The 15,182-nt window shown below is 44.5% G+C and overlaps 2 protein-coding genes across 2 annotated transcripts in view; one reads left to right on the forward strand and one right to left on the reverse strand.

The window, feature by feature from the left end:
- Window positions 1-15,018, forward strand: part of notch2 (notch receptor 2) — a 39,323-nt gene extending 24,305 nt beyond the window's left edge. Inside the window, 29 exon segments of the mRNA XM_072389695.1 lie at window positions 158-313; window positions 402-587; window positions 862-975; window positions 1,084-1,197; window positions 1,309-1,542; window positions 2,946-3,056; window positions 3,152-3,344; window positions 3,707-3,852; window positions 3,989-4,102; window positions 4,220-4,339; window positions 4,424-4,576; window positions 4,894-5,122; window positions 5,246-5,447; window positions 5,691-5,844; window positions 6,079-6,263; window positions 6,392-6,524; window positions 6,715-6,966; window positions 7,116-7,228; window positions 8,273-8,799; window positions 8,889-9,224; window positions 9,348-9,490; window positions 9,612-9,816; window positions 9,987-10,074; window positions 10,179-10,332; window positions 10,418-10,737; window positions 10,881-11,028; window positions 11,393-11,490; window positions 11,588-12,910; window positions 12,912-15,018. Of these exon segments, the coding sequence (XP_072245796.1) occupies window positions 158-313; window positions 402-587; window positions 862-975; window positions 1,084-1,197; window positions 1,309-1,542; window positions 2,946-3,056; window positions 3,152-3,344; window positions 3,707-3,852; window positions 3,989-4,102; window positions 4,220-4,339; window positions 4,424-4,576; window positions 4,894-5,122; window positions 5,246-5,447; window positions 5,691-5,844; window positions 6,079-6,263; window positions 6,392-6,524; window positions 6,715-6,966; window positions 7,116-7,228; window positions 8,273-8,799; window positions 8,889-9,224; window positions 9,348-9,490; window positions 9,612-9,816; window positions 9,987-10,074; window positions 10,179-10,332; window positions 10,418-10,737; window positions 10,881-11,028; window positions 11,393-11,490; window positions 11,588-12,910; window positions 12,912-13,409 (6,749 nt within the window). The 3' untranslated portion in view covers window positions 13,410-15,018.
- The window catches only part of edem3 (ER degradation enhancer, mannosidase alpha-like 3), a 461,179-nt gene that overhangs the window by 62,831 nt on the left and 383,166 nt on the right, over window positions 1-15,182 (reverse strand). The window lies entirely within an intron of this gene.

Raw genomic sequence — 15,182 nt, forward strand, 5'->3', positions numbered from 1 at the left:
AAGCCTCTAACAGTGGTAAATATATGTTACGTTTGAGTGCGTACCCTGATCTGGAGATGCGCTCGAGAACATTTTGTCTAAAGATCTTTTTGTTTGTTTGTTTCAGATGTCTGAAAACATGTTATACTTATTCTTCTTAACATGGTGTTTCTCTCAGGTTTGCTCTGCCATAGGGATGATGCCTGTATCAGTAACCCGTGTAGAGATGGCTCGCAGTGTGATACCAACCCCATTAGTGGCATGTTCAACTGTAACTGCCCCCCCGGATATATAGGCAGCACCTGCAACATTGACAGAGATGAATGCAGCATTGGTGAGACAGAATGCGAAACATTTGGAACTTTTTCCTCTGCTGGATTTTTGCTCTGCTTTTCCCTTAAAACATGCTGCTTCACCCTCAGGAACCAACCCGTGCGAGCACGGTGGCCAGTGTGTGAACACCGATGGCTCCTTCACCTGCAACTGTGCGAGAGGTTACGACGGCCCTCGGTGTGAACAAGATGTCAACGAATGTTCTTCAAACCCTTGCCAGAACGATGGCACTTGTCTGGATCGCATTGGAGACTACGCTTGTATTTGCATGCCTGGTAAATACCTTGTTTGATACGCTCCATCTTCTTGTTCTTGTGTTTTATAGTCAGGAAAAGGTGCAGTGGATAACAGTTTAAAACGAATGTTTCTATTGAAAGACATAAATCTGCTGAGGCTGTACGATCGTCTGATTTATTTTATTAAAAACATTTAGCCACAAATGTCTCATTTACCAATTCAAGCAAGTGTAGCGGTCCATTGTGTTTTGCTTCTGTTTTTGAATACCTGGATGAATCACACAAAATGAACCCTCACCCTACATTCTTGCAGGATTTGAGGGGACTCATTGTGAGATACAGGTGAACGAGTGTGGGAGCTCCCCCTGTCTGAACCAGGGTAAATGTGTGGACCATGTCAGCCGCTTTGTCTGTGAATGCCCAGCAGGTTGGTACCTGTAAAGCTGTGTTTGATTATTCACCCGATTGGTTTCAATCTACTCAAAGAGAACCTGTTTTTGAACTCTGTCATTGTTGTTCTGCATCCTGTCGCCAGGCTTTAGCGGGGAAATGTGCCAGATAGACATAGATGAGTGCTCCAGCACACCCTGCCTAAATGGTGCCAAGTGTATCGACCGACCCAATGGATATGATTGTGAATGTGCTGAAGGTAAAGGAGAATCACATTAAACACCATGTCCGGTTTGATTACTGTTGGAAACCATCCCTTGATGGATGATGCAATAGCTTTAGTAATCATACCAAGACAATTCTTTCTCAGGTTTTAAGGGATTGCTTTGTGAGGAGAACATTGATGACTGTGATCCACCACCATGCCATCATGGTGTGTGTAAAGATGGCATCGCCACCTTCAACTGTGAGTGCATTCCAGGATACACAGGCTCCATCTGTAATATCCAGGTCAAGGAGTGCCACAGCAACCCTTGTCAGAACCAAGGACGTTGTATTGATCTGGTAAATGCCTACCAGTGCAACTGCCTACCTGGAACCACCGGTAAGTGCTTGAAGCTCTTCAAAATTTGACCAAAAAGCTTGTGCAGCCAAGGCAAGTTTGTCCTAATGTGTTCTAGAGAGAAAATATGTCATGTTAGGTGGGGCAAAGATTATATCTGTAGTCGTACAACAGTTGTGATCGGACGTTTTGAGGCAGCGTTTCATAACTGTGAAAATAAGGGTGAAAGCCAGTCACCATGAAACATCAGTAACACCAACGAAACAGTTTGTTTTCTGCCTGACTCATAATAGATCACTTTGGTTATTTTTATTTTGGCTCCTTCATACTTTGTAAATGGGAACTGTTTTTATCTTAAATATAGATGTGCTCTACAGATTCCTATCTGAAAGATGTTGAGGCTGAAAATTTCATTGGTGACTAATTTTCATCAAAATTTTTCATCCTTGTGCCTCCCAACCCTGATATCCAGAGCCTCTGATGTAGTTTTTCACGCACTGTTAAGTCTAGAGCTCTCTGTTCGCGCATGTGTGTGTCGCAGTCACAAGTCTTGAATGAGTGGTGCCCGTATAAGTCTGGATTAGTGAGCTCAGTTCAGTACACTCAGTACCACCCTAAGGCCTGGTACTGAAGTCTGTAACATGCTCACTTCATTAAAAATGGTGTCAGGCCACCCTGTAAGGTTTCGTACTCCCATATTGCGTCCTCAGCTGGGCTTTCATCTGTTTATTTCTCTTCCTCTTTCTTGCTCTCCACCTTTAATAGTAGTTCTGGTATCATTAGTCACTGATGTCATCGATACTTTTTGTGTGGTCTGTCTTAGGTGTTGTTCACATTTTCTGACTTTTTGTCAAATCCATTCTCTTGGAGTTCCACTCCCCCTGGTGGTAAAAAAGTTCTCTTTTACAGATTAGAATCAGCATTTAGATCAGTATTTGATCAGCTTTGCTTTGGACACAACCCTTAACCGGTGTCACTATCCATTTTTTAAATGGATCGGTTTCACCTTATAAGTGTAAAAAAAGGCGTGCTCGATTAAGCTGCTGCTGTGGGTCACGCTGATGTGGGTCAGCGCCACATCAGTGTGTGCGTACACATCGCAAGCCAACGTCTTAGAATCAGCTGAGTAACAACAACGGCGCTGGTTAGAGAGGCGTGCTCTGTGATTTCAGCTTTCCCTGACACACATAGACTGATTCTCCTCTGCTACTCCTGTCCATGCTGGCTTAGAGGCACATCAGTAGTGGATCAACTTAAAACCCCATTCTGCTTCTGTCTTTTCATACATGACACCTAAGTACAACAAAAGCACATCAGTCATGGCTTGAAAGTGATGTGTGAGAAGTTATGTTAATTCTAAATGTCTACAAACAATCTACTCTCAGATGAACTTGCTTTCTATATATGTCTTTATATAACTTTATCTTTGTATGTTCTTTCCTTAGGTGTGAACTGTGAGATCAATGAGGATGACTGTGCCAGCAACCCCTGTGGGTATGGAGAGTGCCACGATGGCATCAATGAGTACAAATGTGTGTGCGCCCCTGGTTACACAGGTATGTCTTTGATTGAAAATGCCAGATGATAAACCGAAGATGACTGAAATCAATGCAATAATCAGGAGTTTTCTTTTCATACCACTCCCTGATAGGAATGAAATGTGATGTGGACATAAACGAATGTTCCTCAAACCCATGTATGAGTGGGGGAACCTGCGAGAACAAGGTGAACGGGTTCTACTGCTTGTGCCCACCAGGCACTCATAGCCCTTTTTGCCTGTCTGGGACTGACCATTGTGCACCTCAGCCTTGTGTGCATGGAGATTGTATTGAACAGCAACACGGGTACGTGACCTAACGCTCTGAGATGTGTAAAATGTTCTGAGATCCGATTGTGTGTATTAAACACATTGATATGGGCTTTAGTTTTATAGTAGTAGGATTCATTTTTACCTTTTAAAACATAAAGCAACCTTTAGGCCTAATCCAACCAATTTTCCCCAAATTGTTCAACTTTAATAGTGCCTCTATAAACTGAAATAGAATGTAAAGTGGCCTTAGTGTCATGATAATCTCAGTAATGGCTGCTCTTGAGATGCTGGAACTGATTCCTGAGAGGTTGAACTGTAATCACCTACCCACTGTTATTATAACAAAGTGACTTATTTCACCTGTTGATTGTTTGCTTTCCTTTCCTTCCTATCAAGCTACCGATGTGAGTGTGAAGCAGGTTGGGTAGGAATGCACTGTGAGCAGGAAAATGATGAGTGTCAGCCGAATCCTTGTCAAAACGGTGGCCTCTGTGTGGACCGACACAACGGTTACACCTGTCAGTGCCAGCTGGGGTTCAGAGGTAACACTTGTGCTATAAATAAAATCTGCTAATTATTTGTGAGCCACCTACTGAAGGCAAAATACATACTAAATATTGAGTGGTGGAAGACTTGAAAAAAGGTTAAATGTGAATCCTCCTCCTCTCCTTTCTTTAGGTGTCAACTGTGAGAAAAACATAGATGAATGTGCATCTGGCCCCTGTCTGAACCTTGGTATTTGTAGAGATGGAGTCAATAGTTACACCTGTCAGTGTAGTCCACCTTTCACCGGTTCGTGATATTACATTTTCATAAGATTATGATAACTTATTACGTTTAATGCTTTACTTTATCATACCATCTGAGTATCATTGATGTGAAAATGATGTTAACATTGTTTGTCAATAGGTAAACACTGTGAGGTGGAACAGATTCCCTGTGCCTCCCATCCGTGTGAAAGGGGAGGAGTGTGTCTGCCATCTTCAGATTACACCACATACACATGTCAATGTCCCCTTGGTTGGCAAGGTAATCGTGTGAGAGATGATACTTAATCTTGCTAATCGTTCCTAAATTCATGTTGTGCAAACACAGACTTTGTTGTTTTCAAAGGTACACGCTGCAATGAGGATGTGAATGAGTGCGCAAGGAGCCCCTGCAGAAATGGTGGTAGTTGCAAAAACACTCAAGGAAGCTACATGTGTAAATGTCAGCGCGGATACAGCGGGCACAGCTGTCAGACCGACATTGACGACTGCTCACCAAGTGAGTTTCACTTCGGCTAATTTAGTCATCTCATTTTCATTTAATAGTAAATGTGACAGCAGCTTGCTTCTTGCTTGCCCATGTGTTAATGATGCCTATGTCATATTGTTTGATGTATCACCAGGGAGGGAAGATAAAGAAAAAGCATCATAGAAATATATTCAATTACATATTTAACCTGTAAATGTTGTCAAAATAAACAAAAGCGATAGATGTTTCACTAATTACTTGGATGAATAGAAAAATTCAGTGAATGCTGTTTAGATAAAGCTCTTGGTCACAAAGCACCACTCTTTCCCCTCTTCTACCCTCTGTAGACCCGTGTCTGCATGGAGGCACATGTTTGGACAGAGTTGCCAGTTTCTCCTGCCTCTGTCGTCTGGGTTTTGAAGGAGAGCGCTGTGAGACTGAGGTAGACGAGTGCACCAGCCAACCCTGCAGAAACGGGGGCATCTGCCAGGACTACGTCAACAGCTTTGTGTGCATGTGCCGTCCGGGCTTTAATGGAATCCAGTGTGAACACAACATCCCAGAGTGCACCGAGAGGTGAGTCACCGTATCAGCACAGGATTCATACAACCTGTGTCTGCACATTGGTTCTTCCCAAATGATTACTACCATCAACTTCATGACAGCAAAGTAGAGATAAACTGTAAACTATCGTTTCAGCTCATGTCTGAATAATGGGACTTGCATTGATGACATCAACACATTTTCCTGCCGTTGCCGCCCTGGTTTTTCTGGGGAATTCTGTGAGTACGAGCTGAACGAGTGTGTCTCCCAGCCCTGTAAAAATGGAGGCACGTGCACTGATGGCCTGGGTACATACCGCTGTGCCTGTCCTGTGGGGTACAGTGGACAGAACTGTCAGGTGAGCATCACCACATATGGGTAGCTTCAGCATAATATTAGCAGAGTTCAAAGTCTTAATATATCTGCTAACAGCTGACATACCCAGCGTCTAGGTTTGCAGGTTATTTAACTTCTATAAAAATTAGTAGTAAAAGTAAATTATTACTCAACAAAGGGGGATTAACAACTGCAAATGGTCACAGGAAAGGGGTCTGTGGCATATTTGCACCCAGCTGTAACACCGTTTCCCTTTTTTTGGCAGAACTATGTGGACTTGTGCAGCCAGGTACACTGTCACAAGGGCGGCACCTGCTCTCAGACAGAAACTTCCTGGACCTGCCACTGTCAAATGGGATGGACTGGACTTTACTGTGATGTACCCAACATGTCCTGTCAGGACTTTGCTGCCAGAAGAGGTAAGGCACTACATCATCTGAGCTCTTATTTTTGGAAAGATTGATGCAATATTCCAAAAAGCGCGGTGTAAGACACATAACTACATTTAGATTATTGGTACGTTACTGTTTATATTACCTTTAGAATTTTCTGAGCTCCCTGCTTATACTGCTTGAAATCTAGAAATATGCTATAATGATACCAGTTTATAATTTTTATGGAATGCATATACCTTCTTGTCCAAATTTCTGTAGGCCTGGAAGTGGGGACTGTGTGTAAGAATGCAGGGCGTTGTATCAACGTGGGGACATCCCATAAGTGTGAGTGCCAGGTTGGATATACTGGCAGCTACTGTGAAGAGATGGTCGATGAGTGCCAGTCAAACCCGTGTCGCAATGGAGCGACATGCAAGGATTACCAGGGCACATATGAGTGTATGGTAAGTGCTTTGTCAGCTTTCTGTTTGCTCCTAAAAGTGGGTGGAGGGGTGAACGTTGTGGTAGATTTTATGTTCAAGTTTCATGTTTGGACAAACGCAAACCTCTGTCTCTCTTCTCATTGGCTCAGTGTAAACCAGGGTACCAGGGGGTGAACTGTGAGTATGATGTTGACGAGTGCCACTCTAAGCCCTGCCTCAATGGAGGAAAGTGCATCAACCTCATCAACCGCTTCATGTGTGCCTGCCCACCTGGAACGCACGGTAAGTCTGTGTGACACAGTTTTGAATTGATCCATTCGGTTGTGCTTTTTTTTAATGAAGCCTCTGAATGGGTTAAAATAGCAGCCGTTCTTACCAGCTTTAAACCAAAAACCAAAAAAAAGTGGAATGACTGAAGTCAGTTAAATGACTCGATGTATGCATTAAAACTAATCTGTTTTCTACTCTATAGGACTCCAGTGTGAGGTCAACGAGGACGACTGTGCCCCCAAGCCTGGCTCCATTGAGCCGCGCTGTAAAAATGGAGGACAGTGTATCGACGGCGTGGGTCGTTACACATGCTCCTGCCCTGCAGGGTTTGTTGGAGAACACTGTGAGGGGAATGTTAACGAATGCCTGTCTAAGCCCTGCCATGCTCCCGGCAGCCTGGACTGCATTGAAGGGAACAATGATTATCAGTGCCTCTGTCGCCTTGGATACACAGGTACAAAATATTACCTGCTCGAGGAGGCATAAGACAAACATGAATGACTGTTCTTGATGTGTGAGGGAAAAATACAAGGCATTACTGTTCTTTGTTGCAGTCGTTAAATACTATTTCTTTTGCTTTCTATCTTCACCTCATTCCTTCAGGTCGACATTGTGAGTCCATGGTGGATCTGTGTCTGTCTAAGCCGTGCTATAACGGTGGCGTCTGCTCCATGAACATGAGCTCAGTGCACGGCTTCACCTGCCTTTGTCAACCTGTAAGTTGTTTTTTATGTCAGTTGTTGTCAACCGTCATAGAATACATTTATTGGAATTAATTTGACTCTTTTCTATGCTCAAAAATTGCCTTGATAATTAGTTTTTTGGGGGGGAGAAAAGCTGCCTGCAACTTAACTCTTAGTTTTTGATTTTCATAGATGCGTCACAAAGTTCAGAACTGAATACAGTGTGGTGTCTTGGCCTGTGTTGGAAGCACAAATTTGTGGGCAGACAGTGTAACAGCAAATATTCTGATTATTGTGGAACTTTCTATTTTTCAGTTATTTTTTTTTTTTTTAACCTTTTCACACATGGAGCAAAGTGCAATTAACTGGTTAAAGTATGTTATAAGTATGTTTCACTCAAATAAATGTTTCACTCAAATATGATGTCAGGACGATGAATTCAACAAAATGCTACATTTGATAAATGTTCTATGGGAAGACCAAACATTCTTATTAAGATACAGTAAGTAAGACATCTGTTAAAAGAGTGCAAAGTCTTAGCAATGCTGCATTTTCATCCACGTTGTCATCCATTCAAGGTTCTGGTCCTCATAAAGATTTGACTTGACTCTTTCTGTAAACTTGTGGGTAGCAACACGGAGCTTTTGAATTGTCAACCTCAACGTTTCTCAACTGGGAAAGAGACAAAAGTTAGACACAAAGGAAACTAATGAATTATCACAGCATTTGTTGTCCAAAAGACAAATGATTAGACAGTTCTAAAATACACTGGGTACCGCCAAAAGATAAGAAATGCAGGTTGATGCCTGGCAGGTGTTTTCCTTTCATTTGCCGTCTCAATCTCTGCTTACTTAATGCCTGTTTTTCTCTCCACTAACCTCTTGCTCCTATACATTTTCTTGCTTGCTTCAGAGGGCCACACCAGGGCTCAGGTATAGTAGCAACAGATTTGTAGGACTAACTTTATGTGCTCTTTGTACAATAGTATGTTTACTACAGCTGCAGAGTGTTCTTAGCAATGTAAAATGAACGTATGAATTACTGTATATCACATCTCAACAATGTAATGTTTGATAGGGCTTCACTGGATTCAGCTGTGGTGAAATAGAGGACTACAACTGTGCAAAACTACATTGCCAGAATGGCGGACAGTGCGTGGAGTCATCAGCCGGCAACCTGTACTGCCAGTGCCGTCCAGGCTTCAGTGGACAACACTGTGAGAACGAGCAGAGGTGTCCCATGCCCTGCCTAAATGGAGGAGTCTGCGTCAAAGACCCATCCAACCCATTCCAGCACAGCTGCCGCTGCCCCATTAACTTCTCCGGACGACAGTGTGAGAGACCGCCTCCATCACGCACCTGTCCCTATCGGCAGTGTGCGCAGCAGGCAGGAGATAAAGTGTGTGATGATCAATGCAATAACCACGAATGCCAGTGGGATGGAGGAGACTGCTCTCTCAGCTGGTTGCAGCCTTGGGCTAACTGCACCGCCAGTGTTCCCTGCTGGGATCTCTTTAAGAATGGACGATGTGATAAGGAGTGTAACAACCCCAAGTGCCTGTTTGACAGCTTTGAATGCCAGGATACTCCAACACCCTTCTGCAAGTATGCGACTCTCCTCCTTATTTTGTCTGTGCTGTTCCAATAAGAGTTTAAATATGGAATGTTTTAAAACATGCACTGTGTGTTTTTAGGTATGACAAGTACTGCACAGACCACTATGGTAACGGTGTCTGTGACCAGAGCTGCTTCACAGAGGCTTGTGGCTGGGACGGCCTCGACTGTTCCTCTGACATTCCTCCAAAATTGGCAACTGGCACACTGATCATTGTAGTACGGCTGCAGCCCAAGGAGCTGCTTGGTGACTTGAGGGGTTTCTTGCGCTTCCTTGGAGCCCTGCTGCACACCAACGTGCAGGTGAAGCTGAATGAAAATAATAAACCAATGGTGTTACCTTATTATGCGGATGAGCAGGGACGAAGTGTACAGGTCAGCAGAAGCAAGAGAGAGCTGGACAGAGAGGTTATTGGGTAAGTTCATGATGTGACACTCCCATGATTACACAGCTTTGTTCCTATATATCAGTTGCTTTAAATCAGTCGCCAATTGAATGCTTACTGTTAACTGGCTTTGTCACATCTTCCACTTTGCAGCTCTGTGGTGCACCTGGAAATCGATAATCGCAAATGTACACAGAGCTCCTCTCACTGTTTCTCTGACACCGATGAGGTGGCGTCCTTCATTGCAGCAGCACACATCAAGGCCGACCTGCCTTACCCACTAGTTTCTGTTAGAAGTAAGTAGACCAGTCATTTAGTAGTAAATTGAATGAAGTGCTTAATCTTTTGGTAAAATCCCAATTGGAAGGAGTCCAGGTAAAACAGCTGGTATTTAGACTTGCCCTTTGTGTCATGCAGGTGATCCAACAGTTAAGGCTGATGAATCATACCTCATGTACCTGGTTGGAGTAGCCGTGGTGGTTATTCTTCTTATTCTGGTGCTGGGGATGCTAGCAGCAAAGAGGAAGCATAAACATGGTGTCTTGTGGCTACCCGATGGCTTCTTGGCCCCTAAAAATGACAAGAGGAGAGAACCTGTTGGACAAGACGATTTTGATATGAAGTGAGTGAATACACAGACCAGTAGGCTGTACTAAAGAACAAGAAACAACACCTTGGTATTCTGAGAGCTGTCTAGAATGTTGTCTGGTATTTTATTGTTATGGCCTATAATAAATACAAACAAGATGAAATGTTGTTATCTTTACAACTTTTTTTTCTTTGTCATATTAGGAATTTCAAAGCACAGGATGGAGCCACGATTGATGGAGGTCAGTGTCAGAGATGGCTTGATGACGAAGTCCCATCCAAAAAACCAAGGGTAAGGGACAAATAACAGTTGAAATCAGTTCCATGCAGTGGAGCAGTCTACATGAAATTGGTTGCTTGTTGTGAGTTTTGTTGTGAACTTTGTTTTCTTTGTAGACTGAAGACAAACCCCTGCTGCCGATCACTATGGATGGAGGTGTTGACCGAAGAGAGTGGACCCTGCAGCATCGCAAAGCTGCCGACATCACCCTCACTCCACCACAGGCTGACCTGGATGCCGACTGTCTGGATGTCAATGTCAAAGGACCTGGTAAAGAAGAACTATACTTTCTACATTTTTTGCACCCAATTCAATTGAAGTTCTTGTTTTTAGTGATGACTTTCTCTTTTCTCAGATGGCTTTACCCCACTGATGCTGGCATCTCTGCGTAATGGCGGAGGCCCAGACTGCAGTCTTCATGGAGATGAGGAGGAAGAGAGTGGGGGAGATGAGCCAGGACCGAGCGTTATCTCCGATCTGATCGCTCAAGGTGCGTCTTTGATAGCTCAGACTGACCGTACAGGGGAAACGGCGCTCCACCTGGCTGCCCGTTACGCCAGGGCCGATGCCGCCAAGAGGCTGCTGGACGCTGGAGCAGATCCCAACGCGCATGACAACATGGGTAGGACACCGCTGCATGCTGCTGTGGCAGCCGATGCCCAGGGAGTCTTTCAGGTAAGAAGAAGATATAGAGTATTAATTTGAATGTCAAAATCTTACACCAGCCAACATTAGACATTCCAGCTGCAGTCAAACATGATGACAAGAAAGGCCGCCTCTTTCTAGTTATTTACATACGTGTGTTTGTGCGATTGCAGATTCTGATCCGTAATCGTGCAACAGAGCTGGATGCCAGGATGAACGACGGCACGACTCCGCTGATCCTGGCAGCCAGGTTAGCGGTGGAGGGTATGGTGGAGGAGCTCATCCACTGCCACGCTGACATCAATGCTGTAGATGACCATGGTGAGAAAATCCCATTTCTGTGTTGGGTGTCTGATGCATGATCTTCACCAGGACTCCCAGAAAGAAGAGATTCTATCTCAAAGGGACCCTCCTGATAAATAAAGTGCAAATGAAAATCAAGATATTGTTAGTTTTGCTCATAGTTGAGCAGGACAAGCTCACAAATTGGATCCCAATGCAACTTCTGTGGAAGTAAACCTTACAGGCCTTATTTATATCTTCATAGACTTTGTTTGAATGGTAAAAAGCTCTGAGTAATGGTCTAAGTGTAGATAGGAATGAGATGTAACCGTGGCCAGTGAGTGGTAATAATTCTTCTGGTTAACGTGTGTGTTTTTCTCTCTTTTCTAATTCTGTTTTTTAGGCAAATCTGCTCTGCACTGGGCAGCTGCAGTTAATAATGTGGAGGCCACTCTTGTGCTTCTTAAGAATGGGGCCAATCGTGACATGCAAGACAATAAGGTGAGTTTCATTTCCATTTATGCCAAATTAGTGTTTCAGACATGGAGCATGACCGGGGTAACATACTCATCTTTGGCTATTTATCTTTCTCCTTCAGGAGGAAACTCCCTTGTTTCTTGCAGCCCGGGAAGGCAGTTTCGAGGCGGCCCAGGTTCTCCTTGACCACTACTCAAATCGCGATATCACCGATCACCTGGACCGGCTTCCTCGTGATACTGCTCAAGAGCGCATGCATCACGACATTGTCCGCCTACTGGATCAGTACAATTTGGTTCACAGTCCACACAACGGGCCTAATCACATGGGTGGAGGAAACCCCTCTGTTATGTGCGGGGCCAATGGAGCAGGCTTCATTGGCATGCGACCCGGACCACAGGGCAAGAAGAGCAGGAGGGGCGGAGGTGGGGCGAAGGTTGGAGGTGTTGGTGGAGGTGCTAAGGAGCTGAAAGATATGAAGGCAAAGAGAAGAAAGAAGCCTGCAGGTGGAGATGGGCCTGGTTTGGGTGCTGGAGTCGGAGGAGGAAATGGAGGAGGAACAGGAGGAGGGAGCACGAATGGTGTCAAAGCAGCAGGAGGACTTCCAGAGAGCTCTGTCACCATGTCACCCGTTGACTCCCTGGAATCGCCTCACTCCTACGCAGGTGATGTTTCTGGCGCCGTCTCCACTACAGCAAACTCCCCACCTCTCCTGAGCAGCCCCACCTCCAGACCAATGCTGCCCCCTGTCAGCCACATGCTGGGGCAGCAGCAGAGCTGGATGGGTATGACCAAGCGTGGCTACAGCAGCCACATGTTCGGCCTTGTTCCGCAGCAGATGGGGGGAACACACCCTGGCATGAGCCAACACCACAGCCAGAGCCCAATGCTGACTCCTATGAACGTCACCATGAGCAGGGAGCAGCTGCCACCCATCGTAACGTTCCAGATGATGGCCCCCGGAACGGGCCAGGCCATGTTGAAGCCGCCTCAGCCAGGGCAAGTACAAGTCACGCAGTCCCAGGGGCAGAGCCAGAACCAGGGCCACTCCCAGCAAGGATCAGGCCACCTCCGCTGCAGCCAGGGTATGATTTACCAGATGCCTGAGCAGATGAGCATGGCGCACGGGCTCTCCCGCCCTTTGCAGCAGCCCCATAACGTCAACCATGCCGGCCATGGAGGGATCGAGGGCCAGTCTCGACCCCTGCCCTCCTATCCGCCCATGCAGAGCCCCGTGGATAAATACCCAACACCCCCCTCCCAGCACAGCTACACCCCCAATGGCTCAGAAGGCACCACTCCAGGCCACTCTGCCCACCCACCTAGCGAGCATCCATATCTTACTCCTTCACCCGAATCTCCAGACCCATGGTCCTCCTCCTCGCCACACTCCAACTCAGACTGGTCTGATGTCACCACCAGCCCCACCCCTCTGGGGAACTCCCAGCACACACTGCCATCATCACACCACAAACACATTCCCGAGCAGGCGCAGATGCAGCCGCCATCGCAACAGATGCAGCAGCCTTCTCAACAGCCTCAGTTTGGAAACATGCAGGTGTTTGCGTAAGGCTGCCAAAGGAAAGCAGAATCAGACTGACTTTGGGGTTCTGTGTTGTTATATAACACGTAGTAACGCAATCACTGCTTTTCTTACTTCTCTCTTAAATTCTTTGTTCTTCATTATAAAGATTAGTCAGTTCCCCTTTTATATTTTCTTCTTCTCTTTGCACTTAAGAAAACTGTATAGTTTCTTTCACCTCATCGAGTACGATCTAGCAGAGATCAAACGTACCACAAACATAAAGTTGGCTGTTGGTAGCTCAGAAACCTTTTCCTATCCAAGCCAAGCATCCTCAGCTCTTTGCTGGCTCACTCAAGACTTTTTTATCTGTTCTTTGGCATCATACTTGCAGAATAAGTACCACGGATACGCAAACTAGATATATAACATACTGGTTCTGTGGTTATTGAGGGATCATCAAGGAACTGCCGACCATGTGGCGCTCAGCTGGTGTTGAATCTGAAAAACAGACTGTTGATCTGAACACTGAGACAGATTTCCTTCATTGACATCACCAGCTCTGGGTACAATTGTTGTCTATTTGTTATTTGCTATCCTTCTGTGACGTTCAGTGTAATAAGCCAATACTATAGGCCCGTCAATACTAAATCCTGGCTCACACCTTCACTATACTCTCGAAGCAAAACTACCTGTTGGCTCTTTTTTTTTCTCGTTTTTTATTCCTGCGTTTTTTAAAAAGAAGAATTGCTTTAAAATGTGTTTTATAATAATGATTAGAAAGACAAAGAGAAAACAAAATGCACACTGATGCAACGTGCTGTTATGCTTCCTGTATAAACATTTTCAGTGCTTTGATTATCGTCTGTGAGCACACTTATAATGTTGTTTTGTGCATGTCATGTTTGTAGTTCAAGCGATGTGACGATGACGCTTTGGAGGCAGTTACTGTTACAGAAACACAAACCTTTAAAACCAGTCATTTTTTGTGGACATCTGTCTACAGTCGGTACCACTATTCTTGATAACTAGCTGATGGATTATTGCAAATACAAATATTAGTTTTGTCACACTTGTTACTGTCAGGTCACCAGGTTTGATATGTTGTATGATTAAATGTACATACACTTAAAGCACATTCTGCTTGTTGTAGCTGAGCTTAATTTGGTGCAGACTTCTTGAAATGTTTTCTTTTTGTATGACACTGTCCTCACCTCCTGAATGATTCTGAATGTTACAGAGGTGCATGTTTTTACCATTACGGACCCCCTTCTCTAAGCAGTTTTTCTTCCAAACTGATGTGACCAGCGTTTCTCAGCCACACTCAGTGTGTCTGCACTTCTGTAATCGTCACGATCCGTAACCAAGTGTGGAGGTGAGCGAGGAGAAGACACATTTTGTTGTCGTGGAAACACATGGCTGTGCGCGACTGCTCCGTAAACACAGACAATCATTAACCGTTAACGTTTGACGATTTAAAAAAAAAAGAAAGAAAGAAAGAAAAGAAGAAGAAGAAGCATCGGTGTCTCTAAGACCAAGATTTGTTGTATTCAGCCAAAAATGTTCCTTGTGTCCAAATATGTGTCAGTTGTTGTTTGCAAAAGTCCTGCACACATCCGGTACCAACCAAAATGTGGAATAACAGTGCGTAAATGAACCAAATATTCGTGTTCCATCAATATTCCCAGCCTCCTACACCTCATGGTCCTCCCATCGCAGCGTCCCTGCGGCTTCACAAACATATGCACTGTACACATTGAGATGTCAGTCAACATTTTCAGTAACTGCAAGCTTTCTGGTACATAATGCAAGGCTTTGTCTATATTCTGTATATATATATTTTTTTTATGTTTAGGATTTCCCTGTGTTAACCAAATAGCCTTTATTATACAGGCAATATGAAGTAGCTGTCACCATGTTTGTATGAGGTGAACCTATGACCGATTAAATAAATGAACTGTTCCAAGAAAACAAAAAAACAAATGATCAGCCAAATGTGTTTACTGCAATAAAGCCCAGATCTTCATAGAGTTGCGCATGTCTGTTGTCTGTCTAAAATATTCTGTGGTTCCTCTACAGGTTTCTTCACGGTGCAGGTATTCGGTTTGATGTGTATGAATTTTTCAGTGTAGAATATTTTTTTCCTGAAGATATGAGACTTGGCAACAGTTTGACTCTTTCAGACCGAGCTCAT

This window comes from Leuresthes tenuis, unplaced genomic scaffold (genome assembly GCF_036924035.1).
Source record: "Leuresthes tenuis unplaced genomic scaffold, fLeuTen1.0.hap1 SCAF_7, whole genome shotgun sequence".
Lineage (NCBI taxonomy): Eukaryota > Metazoa > Chordata > Actinopteri > Atheriniformes > Atherinopsidae > Leuresthes > Leuresthes tenuis.